At 39.9% G+C, this 15,747-nt stretch overlaps 1 protein-coding gene across 1 annotated transcript in view; it reads left to right on the top strand.

Moving 5' to 3' along the window:
• The window catches only part of PLCB1 (phospholipase C beta 1), a 405,965-nt gene that overhangs the window by 3,156 nt on the left and 387,062 nt on the right, over nucleotides 1-15,747 (top strand). Inside the window, exon 2 of the mRNA XM_075147729.1 lies at nucleotides 9,506-9,583. Coding sequence (XP_075003830.1) covers nucleotides 9,506-9,583 — 78 coding nt within the window. The remainder of the gene's footprint in view (nucleotides 1-9,505; nucleotides 9,584-15,747) is intronic.

Raw genomic sequence — 15,747 nt, 5'->3', positions numbered from 1 at the left:
ACTTTGGCTCTGCTGTGCTAACAGCGCTGTTCAGAAGAGCAAGGCTCGCATTACTGATGTTTATTACGTGCCATTTTCTATTTACTGTTTCTGAGTGAGAACGGGAGTTCAGTTCTTCTGCATCGCCTGTGCACTAGGGCAGCATTCATTCCTGTCCAAGGCATACCCTTGTAGTACACTTCCCTGCTGTTTTGTTTTGCTGTGTAAAGATGGCTCTATTGACTTTGCTTCGCATTTCATAAAGCAAAAGAGTGTTTTCGGTGAATTCCTATGACTTGTACCAAATTTCAGCCCAAAGCAAAATTTTTCCAGCTGAGTTATAAACCACTGAAAAGTAGTGTTTTTGTTTAAATGGGAATGCTGGAAGGATTTAAACCAGAGCATGAGAGGCGTGTAAGGAATTTCATAGTGTATAGATTAACAGTTGTTAAAGAATGCATTTGCCAGCTTTTAGAAGGATGCTGCAGTGTGGTGTGCAGAACAGTCTGACAAAAGACGTAGTGATACAGACTTTCAAACCGATCCACCCATGGACTTCCCGTCCTGAGCTTCTAGTAGCTCGGTGCCTACTTAATAACTCTGAGGCTGCTAATAAGCAGATGTGGTACTGATGTTGTTATATGGATCTCCTCTCTGAGGAACAGCAGTGAAGTCTGCTACATGTAACACGTGAACCTGATCCAGCGCCTGCCTCCCCGCCCGCCAGTGTGATGATGATCCAGTTTGAAAGAGAAACGCCTTGCTTGAGCTTTGCTAAAGTCTTGGCAGGAGAAAGGAAGAGGTTATGTCAGCCACGCAAGATCACATACAGGCAGGTGGAAGGCAAGCAGCTCAGGAGGCTTGAAACTCCATTTCCTTTGCAAACCATCTTAGTTTCTAAATTGTAAAAGCATTAGGATCAATTAAAAAGTTCTGGCTTTGCAAGACAAGTCACACTTTTGTGCGTCGGGATTGGATGTAATATCACTTTCACCATCCAATGCCTAATAAAGTCTATTTGCAAATTCCGTTTTGGATTAGGATATAAAGCACTAAAGTCAAACAGATAGTTGTTGTCCTGTTACTTTGCTTTTCCTCACTGTTTCTGTTTTATTCTATAACAGTATTATGGTTGGAAAACAAATTTTAGAATTAACTCTTATTCTTGATGTGTAGATTGGATTCACAAGGCACTGAACAGAAATAGCTGACGTTTGAACAGGTGAAAGATTAAAAGTGACTGGTTGCTTAGGTGTTTTTTTGTGGATGTATGCACATGTGTGTCTGGTTTAAGATGCCAATTGGCTGAGCATTCGCTTCTTCAAGTCACGTTTCTTCACGCTGCCTTCAGTTGGGCCTTTATAACCACTTTTCCCTTACTACTGGAAAGAGACTCTGAGTCTCTTAAGTACTGGTCTGGTCTTTGAACAGATGCACTCTCTTACTCCCAGAGAGAAGTCATATCTGAGAGAGAGAGGGAAGGCTTAAAGAAGAACTGACTTGATCCACTCTGCTGTAGTGAAACCCAGGTTATAATAGCTTTTCCTGATGAGAGTTTTAAAACAGTTTAATAAATAAATAAAAAGGATGTAATTAAGTCCATGGGTGAAGCTTTTTTGCAGGGGCTTAAACTTAATGTAGCAGAATGTGTTGCTAGCTGAGAAGGTTAATGAAACCTGAATATAAAGGGGGACTTCTCTCTGGACTGATCTGACGTCTGAAGGGGCTGAAACCTTGGCTGTCTTTTGTGCTTTGTTTTTTTCTGGTTTGCAGTGGGAACAAGATAGACATAACTGAGTTAACAAATAGCTCAACAGCTAGAGCACAGCTGAACTGATGTTCTCTAAAAGCAGTAATTGGCACACTGAAGCAAGTTAACATGATGGTGAATATTCAAAAATAGATTTGTTTTCAGTTCTTGCTTAAAGGCTTTCTTATCTTCCCTAGTGATAATATGTACTTTACATAAAGAATTTGACTGGTCTCTCTGTGGCTTACGCTATTTACTTTTACTTGCAAGTTAACTATATCAGTAAGGTAATGTAACTCTACCTAAATTGAGGGATGTGATTCCAATTTTAAAGCCATATATTTTTTTCTAAATATTTAGTTACTGAAACAAGCCTGCTGATGGGTAGCATTGTTTAGTGGCTACAGTACTTCACCAGGTATTCCAGTGAGCAGCAAAAATGAACCTGGGTCTTTTAAGTTCTATTTTAATGCCTTTCTCTTAGAGCACTTCTTAATCTTTCTAAAATGTTTTTGAGCTCACACATTGAGTGCTATGTGAAGTTTTTGGGCTTCTTTATTTGTTTAGAATCTTTTAAAGAAGATTATCAAGAGTATGAGATGCATCCCCTTTAACCTTTCAAGAAAAATGTAACATCAGAGTATCATTATTATGGATAAGCTGAGATCAAACAAAGAAAAAACCTGGAAATTTTTAGAAGTGATTTTAAGATGTTGATGCTCAAGTTACTTGGTTTTTTTTTTCCCTGACTTTTTTTTTTTTTTTAAACTCTGCACAAGTCTCTCACTACAGTACATTACTGAGGCCATGAAAAATGAACGACGATTGTTCTGTATGTATAAAACTAAAACAATAAACTGAAAAGAGTTTATTTTTTCTGAATGTTTTCAGTCTGGAGGGAAGAAGTTAGTCAAACATTCTAGAGTTTTTGTTGTTTTTTCTTTCTTTGTTGCTAATCTTTATGTAGTAAACAAATAGCAGCTCTGTGCTATATAAAAATATTTTATCTAAACGAGTAGAAGTTGTGGTTTTGGCCTTTTGCAACATAGGAGAGTAATGAGATTGAGTTTAAAATTTCTCAACAGTTAACATTTAGTAAAGGGGAAAGCCTGAACTTGGTTAACTCCATTGGAAAGCTCTTGCTGACTTTAGCTTGTGGGGGGGGGTGGGGAGATTTGGATCCCCTGCAGAATGGTTAGGTGCCTGCCTTGGAAGATCTGGTGAAGACTTCACATGTTTAAGTCGCAGATAACATCTGTGTTATTGTAGTGTCTGAGCCCTTTGGAGTGTTGGTAGATACTAGGGAAACTGAAAACCAGAAAACCACTCTTAAGTAAATGAGGAATTCTTTGTGAAAGGGAAGCTAACAGTGAATTTAGGTTGTGCACTGTATGCTTTCTTCACTTTAATGTTTGAGTCTTCAAGACCTTTTTTTAACAAAGGCTGTGGTGAAATAGAGAGTTAACTAATCATTATGGAGTCTTTTATCTATTGTAAAGTAAATGTTTCATAAGCACTTTTTAATTTATTTTCACAAGACCCATTAGATGACAAAATGTGTTCCCAGTTGTACTGTTGTAGGTCCAAAAAAAGAGACCAGCATAAAAAACTGCTAATTTTTAATCTGTGATTAGATACCTTGGACCTAATTTTCAGACTGCATAGCACCATACAGTCGGGTGTTCAGAATGTCTCCCCAGTGACTTCAGATGAATTTGGGCTCAGCATCTCTGAAAAGTTGAAAATGAAATGTGGAAATACAAGTCCAGTATTCCCTCAAAATCAGAACACAGTATTTATGCCCATGAACAGGCTGGTTTAAATGATTTGCTCAGCATCACATAAGAACTCTCTGGCAGAGATAAAATCTTCCTGGTTGGCATTTGGCTACCTTTGCTGTAAATTTCTCTTTTTATTCCTTCTTTTCTGACTGCATACTTTGCAACATCTACAACAAATAAGGACTCATGCAGACAAATCAAGACTACGTGAGGTTAGGCTATAATTAGTCTGTATGGACATCCTGAGAAACAAGACAGGGTAGTCTGCTTCTGAGAAACAAATCCCGCTCAGGCTAGCTCTTTCAAACTTGCAGGAAGTTAGTCTTTGAGTAGGAGAAAGATGACTCTGTCGTGTGGTTCCATCACCAAAGTTCCTCCAGGGTTTAACCACTCTAATAGTGAAGAATATTTTCCTGCATATTCCTATTGAACAAGTGGGATTTCCAGTTTTGATTTCTTGCCCTGCTTCCTACCTCCAGCGTTCATTTCACCTTCTCCAGCATTTCCTTTTTGCAATCTGTTCCTTTACACGGCAGATTTGGATCTTCAGCCTTCAGTAAAAGAGGGCATCTTTACCCTTCCAGATTATTTCAGGGGTTCATTGCAAAACTGGGGGATGGGTACTCTCTCCCTCTCACTCATATTTCAGCTGTCAGCCTAAAGAAATTTATAGTGCTAATTGCTTGGGTAATCCTGCTTAGTTCCAGTCTGAGTACACCCAGTGTATATGGAATTTAACAGCTAATATATCTGCTGACCATGTGTAAATTGTGGTTTTGCTATCCCTTCTCCTTTGCTGCTTCTCCACTCCCCCAAGCCTCTAATCCCCCTGGCTTGTGGAGTGGCAAGAAAACTCTTTGCAGGGACTCTCCCCACACCTTTCCCACAGCCTTACACCCTTGCTCAACCAGGGTTCAAGCCCTTTTGCCAAAGTGAAAGAAAAGTTGCAGAATATTTTTCTTCTGCCAGAAACAACCTTTATTTCTTAGCTTTGTGTTTGGAAGCAGTTTGGCAGAAATTTTCCAGGAGAAAATTCAAGGAAATGAAATAATGATGTGTGTAAAGTTTTTCAGTTTATATTTGGGGATGTTTGATGCCACTAAAAATGTCAGGCGAAACCAGGAAACAGCGGTCTGGCCTAGCAAGGCAGTGCCATGAGCCCCATCTGTTGTAAGAGCTGAACAAAAAGGTTGATTGGTCTGCTTTTCTTTTTAAAATCTGTTGATATGAATTTGTCTGCAGTTGTTTATAAGAAACATCACCAGTATCTATATGGTTTATTAAAACACATACTCATCTGACTCATGGTCTTGCTAGTTGACAAGGTACATGTAGAATTTAATTCCCCTGTAGGTACTTTTAAGATCCTTTAGGAACTTTTAATCTATGGCAGGATTGACCCGATACTTGCATCGCAGGTACACTAGTCCCAGCCTGTGATGTTCTCTGATCATTTTAACACTGAACTGTGCTTGGCACAAAACACAGCGGCAATAGTGTTACACCCTTGCCTTAATACATAATGAGTAAAGTACAGAGGGTTCTGGGAGCAAGGGCCAAAGCCCGCAATGTAGGCGGCAAAGTAGTGCACCCTTATGTAGCCATTCTTTCTCGCCTCGTGTCTCTTCAGGTCTTACCAGTGATGGTTGAGGAGTAGGGTAGAAGGCTCTGTCCCTCGTGGCTGGATGCACAGCCTCGTCATGGGGGTGCTCTGAGGAGTAGGAAGCATGGGCGTATAGTTAGAAAGGAACTCAACCATGGCTTCCACCCTCTTCACTGTTTGGCTTTGTATGATAGTCTTTATTGGTCAGTAATATTAAAATGGAGGTGGCACTTTTTGCTCACTGATCTTAGATGTAGTCTAGGGGACCCACACTTAAAGTCAGACCTTGAAACAGTTATCTGGCAGGCACTTAAATATGGATTTGTCCATTGATCTTCTATGCCCGTGTTCTGCTGTGCCTGGTTGGTAAGGATCCCAAAGTTCTCTGTGGCACTCTGCGTGCATAAATTTGAAACCTTTTTGTTTAAAAGTAGAAAATGAAGAATATTGCTAATGCAGGGTCTGAGGTTGTATAGCCAATTAGGAGGCAACTTAATGGAATAAGTATAGAACAACCACATCACTCATTTGAGGCTGTGAAATTGGAGGAAAGTAGAGAATTGGCCCTAAGTCAACAAATAAAAGGTGGGGGGCTTTTAAAGGTGAAATTAAAAGCCCTTTTAAAAAATTATTCACTTAAGTTTAGACTGATGTGATATGCAACACACTGGGACTGCCAGGTTAGGGCCACTCCAAGTCTTTCTATTCAAGGAATTTGCGATAGCAATCTGTCAGAAACCAAGCCACTGCTTGACACAAGCACTCACGGGTGGCATTTAAAAAGCCTGGTGACCCACAACCATTTGCGTCACTGACTGGGACACTCTGCCTTTCTCTTCTTCCTCTCCCCTTTCTGATTACATCTGATTTTTGCCTTGGTCACCTCCTTCTGCTTCTTTTCTTATATACTTGGAAGTGTCCCGAGAATCTGGGGCTCCTACCCAAAGGGCTGCTTGCTTTGTTGACATCCAGAGGATCATAAGAGCTATGCCCCTGCTAGACACCTAAACAGGTGTTAATTTCCAAACCCCTCAGCTTTAGAGATGCGTAACGCTGACCTTTCCCCCCACCCTCTCTTTTATTCTCACATTCTGGATCTGAGTGGGTTAGGGAAGAAATGAATGACTGCTCCCTACTTGTTCTTCCTTCAAGTTTTGTTTTGTTTTGGTTTTTTCCCCCTTTATCTATTGTATCCTGCCTGTTACCCTCTTCAGAGTTGTGTATGGTTGGTAAATCTGTTCAGGGGAGTTATGAGATAGGTCAGCTCTTCGGGTGAGGAAATTGAATTAATGGGCTTCAGGGTACTCTCATGAATGACTGCAGGTGTGTCTGCTGGGTAATAAACCACAGTTTTTCCCATATAGTACAATAGGTTTTGTAAATAAATGTACCAGACAATTGTAACTTGAATCAAATTTCTATTTCAGAGCCTTGAACCACTCTTCTTCTTGCATGTATAGTGTATAAAGGGTTTTTCATGTATCTTTTTGATTGTTGCCTGCCTTTGCAAGCCCTGATTGTAGAGCAGTGTACAAGCAACAGACCTGTTCCACATGACAAAGGACTTCACATGACAAAGGACTCCGTGTTAATTTGGAGTGGGGAGGAGGACTTGCAGAGCTGACTAGAGAAGTTTATTTCTGTTCCTCTACACCCAGAACTAAGGAGTGTGGCTTTTGGTGGCAGGGACTTAAGAGTTATAGTTAGCTTGTAGAATATATGAAACATTGTGCACATGACTCTTATTGCATATACAAAGTTATTGTCAGATCCTGTGTTTGTAGACAGCATGGCAGTGTGAGGTTCTCATGTTCACCAGCACATTAATTGTGCTATGTTTAATGTCAAAGTAGTGTAGTTAATTTAGAAAAGAGGCATAATGCACAGCTGCCTTTTTTTGATTAAAACAAACAAACAACTTCCTGGAGCACAGAGGATCTTAAATTAAGACTCATCATTATCCCTGTCATGATGATGTTTCCTTTATGTCACCTAATAGATATTGAAGGCTCTTTCCCCTCATCCTCCACTTTTTTGAGTCTGATTATAGTCAACATTTTACAAGCCACATCTACAAAAGTATGACTTTGACAGCTGTATGTCATCAGCACAGACAAATCCAAACAGCTTTTGGGTTGAAGCAACTGATTTGAAATGATTAACCAGCAAAATTGATTAATCCTAGACATAATCACTTCATGCCTGTCTGTTTCCCATCACTTCCTTCTCTTCCCTGCCCGCCCCCCGCCCCGAAGTTGTGTATATCTCATTCGAAGGCAGGAGGACACTTAGTCTTTTTCTTTCCTCATTTTACATATTTACACAAAGGCTGCATGGGACATAATGAGATAAGCTAAAAAAGGAGAGTTATATCTCCAGAGAAGGGTTTTTTCTCTTTTTGAAAGGCGGAGGTTTGAGAACACTTTTGTAGAAGCTTGTGGATATAGACAACTAGTCAACATCTCTTCAGGACTTGGCATTTTTTTTTTTTTAAACTAAATTTGCCTGTGGCACTGGAACAGTACCCGACTCTCAGGTGTACAAGGTAACTAGGAACTATGGAGAAACAGGAAAAAAAAAAAAGATGGTACAAATTCTGTATGTCCGTTCTCTTAGGGGGAGTGCATACAATGCTGTTTTCTTGTAATGAGGAAGAGAAGGGTCAGTGGCGCTTTGTGGACTAGCTCTGATCCCAGCTGGGACATTGCCATACACCGCCTGGCATTGGTAGAGCCATGCTTGTTCCCAGCTTCTGAAAGCTCGCATGGCATCTATTTGGGTGTCAGTATACCTGTGGCACAGTTAATCCACAGCCCGGATCTTCCAGTTATAAAGAGGACTTTTATGCTCAATTAAGGGTTTGATCTTGTATTTCTTTTTAGTGCAGAACTTGCTCTTCTATTTGTATTTCTCTTGTGCCGAGATAAAAACATGCTTCACGCTTGACTCCATTTTATTCTTCTACTTGTTCCCCCGCAGGCTTCTGACTGGTGCTGGGCCTGTCACTTAGCTTCTTTGGGTCTTGTTTTTTCCAGCTGTAAACTGGTAATAATTCAACTTCTCTGTTTCACAAACGCCTGTTGGTGGGAGTTCGGTACTTTGTCACAAAGGACTGTACTGGTGGCATAATTTAGACAAGTGTTATCTTCTTGCCTTGGAAATGGCACTTGCATAAGTTAGTTTTTATTCATTTATGATAATATCTCTTCCATTGACTTTATTTGCACTTAGAAAAAACACAGTTAAATAGATTTGATATAAATTTGAACCTATTAGACCCCATTTTTTCCCTTAAAGGAATGTAGACTGACCTCACATTGGAGTAGACTGCTACTTTGGAGACAGGTGAATGCTAAAGCTGTAATATACCTGTAACATTTTAACAGAAATACACATCCTTTTTGAGGAGGAATTGTGTCTTTAGCCTGGTTTCCTGTGGAGATAAGGCATAAACAATTTTTCTGTCTGCTTGTCTTCCTTCTCTTTTCTGTGCTCCCTCCATAACTTTTCAGTCGAGTTTGGTGAGCAGGTAGAGGTATCAAGACAACAGCGGTTTTACAGATGTAATGAAAAATAGTAGAGGAAAGAGAGGAGGAATCCTATTAGGACCAGGCTGCACTGATGTCAGTTATTGTTAGGCACCAGGGAATCCCGATGGGTGAGAGATGTAATGAACGCCCACCTACAGGAAAGGCTTCAGTTAGAGCTTGTATCTTCCAAGTCAGGTACCTGTTGTTAGTCAGAATACATGAATATGTAGGAAACCAGGCTGCGTTACTTATAGTACTTACCAATGTGCTTGGTTTTAAATGACCTGAGCTATGGATGTTACTGGAGTAGACAGGTTTTCAACTGATTTGGAGGTGAGGTGGAATGTACATACTTCCATTAGTAAAATCTTAATAGTTGGATTGTAGAAAAAAAAATAGAAAAATACTAGTGGAAAGTAATTGACAAAAGTCTTAATGTAGTGGATATTATTCCAGGTTTTCTAGGCAAATTCAGTCTTTGTATGTTAAAGTAAAGCGTATAGGCATTTAGCTCTTGTCTATACCTGAAGGTTAATTTGGATCAAGGTGGGCAGTGGACTTAGTACTTCACTGTGTGAGCTCTACTTTGACAGTGTGTTATGTCTGTTTAACTTCACCTACTTCCAGCTTTTCTGGAGTAATTCCATGTGTTGACAAGTCTGGAGTTATTTAGTGCTGTCTTCTCAGTAATGGAAATATGTTATGTCAGAAAAATAGAGATTAGGCAGGTGATACTAAATTATTTTAGTGACATTTTGCTAGTGATACCTTCAGGGTAATTTCTAGATGTTGCAATTCAGTGCATAATTATGTGTTCTGTGTGCTGACATGGATTTTTTTGTTTATCCTTTTTTTCTTTCAGGACTCTACTGTTGTGACTCCAATTATTCTCAGAACAGATCCACAGGGATTTTTCTTTTACTGGACAGATCAAAATAAGGTAAGAGAAAAGGTTCCTTCTCCAGAATGGTTCTCTGTTTTCTGTGGTGTGACGGGCAGGAATCAGGAGGCTTTGCATGCCAGTCCTGGCACAACAGACAAGCATTACATCAGCATACATTCCTCTGCTCTTCTGGGGAGCAAATACAACAGGCCTGTGGCTCATCCCTTGTGCACAAACTTGGAGAGATGAATGGAAGCTTTGGTAATTTCCAGCCATGTTAATGATCTGATGGCCAGTGGGGTGTATAATTGTCCTGGTTTACAGGCAAGGATCCATTTGGGATGCTGTTGTGGTTCATAGTTGGCTTGTGGTTTGTCTGTCTTGCCTTCCATACACTGAGGATTTTGGCTGTGGTGCACGGTAGACCCAGAATTCCCAGAGGCCAGAGCTCCCTTTGAATTCTTCCCCCGAACTGCCTGGCCATGCCTGGTGGGCCACGTCACTAAGTTCTTACTAATCCTCGCTGGACACTTACTTTATTTTAAAAACATTCCGGTATGCTTAGATCACTATTATGGCTGGGGAGCTGTTGGGAAAGCTCATGGCCTGATTCATTTCCGCGTTACTCCAGTTTTACATCCGTGTCACCCCTTGAAATCAGCCCTGTCGTGTTTCCAGCTGTTGGAGACTGTGGAGCTGCACCAGGATGAAAGAGTATCAGTACCCTGAGTGATTGGATGCAGTTTGTTTCATATACCGTAACGGGCATATAATAGAAAATTATTGTTGCAGTTGTTATAGCCAAATACCATATCAAACCCAGGAACTGAATGAGTTCCTCCTTTTTTTACAGATGAATTTTCAAGTACTTGCCAAGTAACTGCTAGTACTGGTTCCCTATTGAAACTTGGTAGTGCTTGAGCTTTGGCCTTGTGTTGGAGTATGTACCAAAATGACTAAATATGTACTTGAAGTATTCTGGCTATGGAAACCTGGTTTACCAGTTGTGTAGCTGTTTTTTAGATACCAGGGCAAAAATTGCTTGAGGAGGTAGCAACCGTTAAATGTGCAGACTGTACAGGCAATTTGCTATTACATTAGATCATATTTATCTTCCTGTGTTTCCTTTTTAGAGGAGATGGACCACAGTTTTGAGTCAGTGTATTTGGGAATCATATCATGGAGTTGTAATAAAAGTCTTGTCTGTCTTTGCTTGTGCTCGTACAAGGTGGTGGTTGTTAATAGCGGGTTCATCTGTTGACGGTCTAGAGTTGTTAAATTACTGCCCAAAGAATCAAAGTGAATGCCCTCAGAAGTTGAAGGATATGACTGATTTATACCAACCTGGTAGCTATGCCAGAACATAGTGCAGTCTTCTATTTTGTTCCTTCTCTTGCATAAACTAATTATATAAGCTGAAAAATAACGGCCAACTTTGTAATAATAACTGGAAACCCAGAGTTGATTGGAGAGTTTATTTCACTTTTAATTTGTTTGGCACTAAGACCTCCTTCAGTTTCCTACTGTTGTCTGTAAAAACAATGTCTTGAAGCAATTCTGTGAAGAATAGCTATTTATAGAATTGTTGTTCTCATATTCCTGAAAAAATTTATTTATAATGCTCAGAGCATTTTTTCAAAGGTTGGGTATTTGTACAAGAGACGTAAGTGTCAGTTTGATTTTTAAACTTGCAAATCAAGCTTCTGTAAAGGGCAACAAGAGGGATTTTTCTGGTTAATAATTCATGACAACTAGATGAAGCTTGTTTCTAAACCCCATCCTAGCGGTGTCTATTTAAAGAAAGTAAATATATTTCTGCTGGGGTGCTGATAGTGCAAGGACCAGGAAGGAAATGCTACTTTCTGCTTTTGCAGAGAATGGTTGGGTTCATGTTTATTGTGAAATTATAAATATATTGAAAAAGGAGGTTATGTAGGAAATTCTCTTCATTTCCTTCTCTTCAAGTGATCCTGTGATGACAGTGGAACTATGTGAAGAAATAATATCAGGACAATACACCCTCTATGTGATTGCTTTCTCTTTTTTCCCCTCGTTATTACTTTTTAAGCAATTGCTTTTGTCATAACCAGGGCCTGTTATTTTCTGAGTATGGAAGGATAGGCCTTGCTAAACAAAGTGATGAACTGTGGGAAGCCTGCCTGCCAACATCCTTGGTCAGACACATTTTCCTGGGAGCTGACTACAAATGGATATGGAGACAAGGCATGAGTAGCATCATCTTTCTAGCCATTTGACTGCCCTGTTTGCCAGACACTGTGCAAAGCGTTAAATTACTGTCTGGATAAGGGTATGGCTTTTAAATTAGGAATCTGGCTCCTCTGGTTGCTGTTGCCTTATCAGTAAAGGTATACAAAAATTACGTGAATCACTGGCCGGGGCAGGGGGAGAACAAAACAAAAAAAGCCGCTCCCTCTGTGTTAAATTTTTATTTAGCTTAGGGAACTGGTGGTTGTAGCTCTGCAGCTTTCTCTAACTTCTTGGCTGATTGAGCTGCTTCTTGCATTGTTTTCCTGTTCCCTTCCTTTTCTGTTTTTTCTCTGTTGTAGAGAAAGGAAAATAATATTTAGTGTCTGGTGTCTAGAAGTGTATCTGGACAATCTTTTAGATTGTTCTTTGTGCAGTCAGAGCTCAAAGTTCCTGGTAAAGTTGCATGTTCAGTGCAGCCCTCCATCAGTGTCACTGACCCCATCTTGGAGTTCTTCATGAACCAGCAATCCTCCCAAGGTTTGCAGCCCAGTTGGCGAGTCTGGATAATGCTGGAGTCAAACAGATGATGGATCAGAAAGGCTGCCAATAAAGTCATTATTACCAAGACGTTTTATATATGTGACCATTCTGGACTCCTCACTTGCTGTCCCCTGTAGCTTTCTGATAAGTTAGTTATAGCAAATTCCATGCTTGCAGGAGCCATATGCTCCTAATAAATCATCCTAGGTCTGTAGTTTCAGGCTCCTAATAAATCATCCTAGGTCTGTAGTTTCAAATCCATGCCACTTACATTACGCCACACGTGAAAGACTGTAAGGATGGCCAGTCTTGTGGTATGAGATACCAGTGGCAGCCAGGCCTAGCTGAGCCGTCCTCTTGGCATTTACTTCTAAGAGCAGGAACAGAAACTCGGAAAGAAGGCAGGCTGAAGAGACAAAGAGCCCCCAGAAGCCCGCTTTGTAGCAGAGTGGACAACTGACAACTTACAGGCAAGGCAACTTGCAATTAGTAAACTAATTGCTCAAGACTCCTTCAACGCAAAATAAGTATTCATGTGCCTTGCTCATTTCTTCATGACTGTGTGTGATTTGACCATTTAATTATTCTTGGGCCGGCTCCAATGTGTTGTGCCAGGTACCCAGGTCCGGCAAGACTGCTTTTGGACATTAACAACAGCCATATTAAAAAGTCGTTGATCAAACTTCTCTGTTTGAAGGACTTCATCAGCAGAATAAACAGTAACTTAGGATGAAAGTGCATACAGATTCTTCTGACCACGAGCCGTTTCTCTTTGATTTTTATGTGCTAGGTTCACCTTCGCTGCCCATGCTAGTATGGTCATACCTGCAGTGAAGGTCTGTTAAGTTCATTTAAGCTCTGATCATACAATTTGGTAATAATAATGTGGTATGCTGCAGTTTGACACGCTTGCTGGGTATTTGCATATTTAAGTATATTTTACTGTCATCAGTAAAGATAATCCTCCAAGATGAAGTCATACATAGCATTTTGTGATTTTCAGATAACAAGGAAATTTAAAACCTTTTGTTTTAAACAGATGGCAGGACAGCTTTCTGATTTTAATTGTATTTTTCAGTATGAAATTCTTTTGGTGCTGAAGGTTCTGGAATATTTGCTTCATCTGTATGCAGAATGCCGGCTGATTTCGTATTATTACTTGAATGATTCTCAACATGGGTTTTAAAAATGAAAAATTAATTAATGTGACAAGCTAGCGTCTGTTATATCTTACTGTTTCTTAATGTTTCTTAACTATAGCAAAACCAGACAATATTTGTTGCATTGTCGTATTTTTATGATCTGACTAAAACATACCTCAATTCCTCACTATTTTTAAAAAAAGGAATGCCATTTCTTTCATTTGTTTATTCTGGTCATGAGCATTGAAGAAAGATAAATCAAAACTTGACCAGGTGAAAAGAAAGTCTACTGGAATAAAAAAGAATGATAATAAAAAGCATTTCTCAGGAGATGAGAAGAGGCTGGAAGCGTTGGTGTGTTTAGCCTAGCTAGCAAAGCAAAGCCAGAGAAAGACTGTGATTTCTGTCTGTGAATAAATATATCAATGGATGCATAGGCAGAGTAGGAGAAGAAATATGTATTGTCAGACCGTTTGTGCATTATTATTCTTGCATCCTTTAGCTGGAAGTTATGTTACACAATCAATGGGTGTTAGGAGAAGACACTTAGCATTGACTCAGTGCAGTTCTGACACTGCTTAAGAAAAGGAGTAAAAGGAGGAAAGCAACTAATTGCTTTTATGGTGGAGCTATTTAGGTTTTTAAAAGTCTGAGGATGGTATAATATGCTGTCCTCTTCATCTCACTAGCACGTACTGATTTATTCCTCTTTATTTTTAAAGCTAGTTATGCATGGCAGCATGCCGAAAACATAGAGGATGCAGACCTAGTCTTATCCACAGCACCATGAAAAGAGGTCAGCTAATAGTCTGTGTCATGAAACTAAGCTTAAGTGTCCAGTCCTGGGGAGTCAACAGCGATTTTTAATGCCTTCTGCAGAAATGCTTTTGTAAGCAGATGATGATCCCATTTGTCCAAAGGAAGTTTGTGTTGAGAAACTACTGCAAGTGCTGAGGTGATACTTACTCCGTAGGAGGGGATGTGTGGCTGAAGCTTCCCTCCTCTGCCGGTTGCCAGTAGAGCAGTAGCACAGCCCAACCGAAAGCTTTATCGGGAAGGAGTCTGCCTCAGAGGCTGGCTTGCACAATTGATAGTTTAAGCTTTTACATGTATTTGAGGGAAGGTGGGGTGATGAGACCACAGCTATACAGAAGTACCTACAGCCGGGTATTTCCCCCAGCTCTGGCTTGCTTAGACTGACAGGCTGAGGATATCTAAAGGCAGAGAGACTCAATCTGTACAGCTTTTTAGTAATAACAATTCTGCAATTTTCAGGGGAAGGAGTGGGGGTAGTTTCTCCTCTGACAGGGATAGGCCTGTTTTTAGGTGTGAACATTGCTGTCAGAACTGGTACTAATATGCTGTAGCTCAGCCACAGAATATGAGCTTGCTACAAAAGCCTGTAGCAAAAATACTGTACCTTGAGCTGGAGCTTTCTCATTTCATGAGACTGCATGAAGTGGTTCCTATGGTAAGAAGAGAGGATTTTTCTGACATGGAAGGTCCTTTCCTCTCTTGTGTCCTGAGGTGATCATGAGTTTCTTCGGGCCTGAAAACCCAACACAGACTGCAGAGTGAATGTGTGAAGTGGAGCCTGAGAGCTGTGCCCACAGTAGATGGGTTTCTGTAGGATTAGGCTTGACTTGTTTGTAAATTCTGTGGCAATCCCATTGCCCTCATCCAAATGAGAAAAGATGTGGCCTTTTTCCAGCTGCTGGGGATTTTGGCTGTATTATTTAAGAGAGTTCTTTTGTAGGTGTTTTGAATTGGGGCTTTAAAACAATTGGGTCGATATTTGTATTGCTCTATGGTCAAAGATCTTTTCATTACATCTTTATATGTTTTACTGTACATTTGACAAGCATACAATAAAGGCCGAAGTTAAAGAATCAATATTTAAAATATACCTAATAATTTAATGAGAATAATGTAACATTTAATACTACTAGGTTTAAAAATACCTGCTCCAAACCCCAACTGTTTGGCTTAATTTATTCAAGAGCAAGGTTACTCAGTGATGGATCTCACTGCTGAGAACATCCAAGAAGTGCATCATTAAACATGTATTCACGCTTCTCCTTCTGGTACATAAAAGGAAAAAAAAAAAGCTAAATAACTAGACCTTTTGAGGAACTGAGATTATAAATATCATTAATTGAATGAGAAAAGATGGTGCATGTCTCTCCACGTAAGGGATTATTTTAACATGTATAATGAAAAACTCACTGCTCTTCCTCATTATTTCAGCATCTCTAGCATTTCAGCAGTCAACATCGCTTATTATTAATAGTGCTTGATAATGAATATTGGATACATGGGCCTCTATCACAC

This window comes from Calonectris borealis, chromosome 3 (assembly GCF_964195595.1).
Source record: "Calonectris borealis chromosome 3, bCalBor7.hap1.2, whole genome shotgun sequence".
NCBI classification, from domain to species: domain Eukaryota; kingdom Metazoa; phylum Chordata; class Aves; order Procellariiformes; family Procellariidae; genus Calonectris; species Calonectris borealis.
Note: the sequence above shows the minus strand (reverse complement) of the source record. Positions and strands in the feature narration are given on the sequence as shown.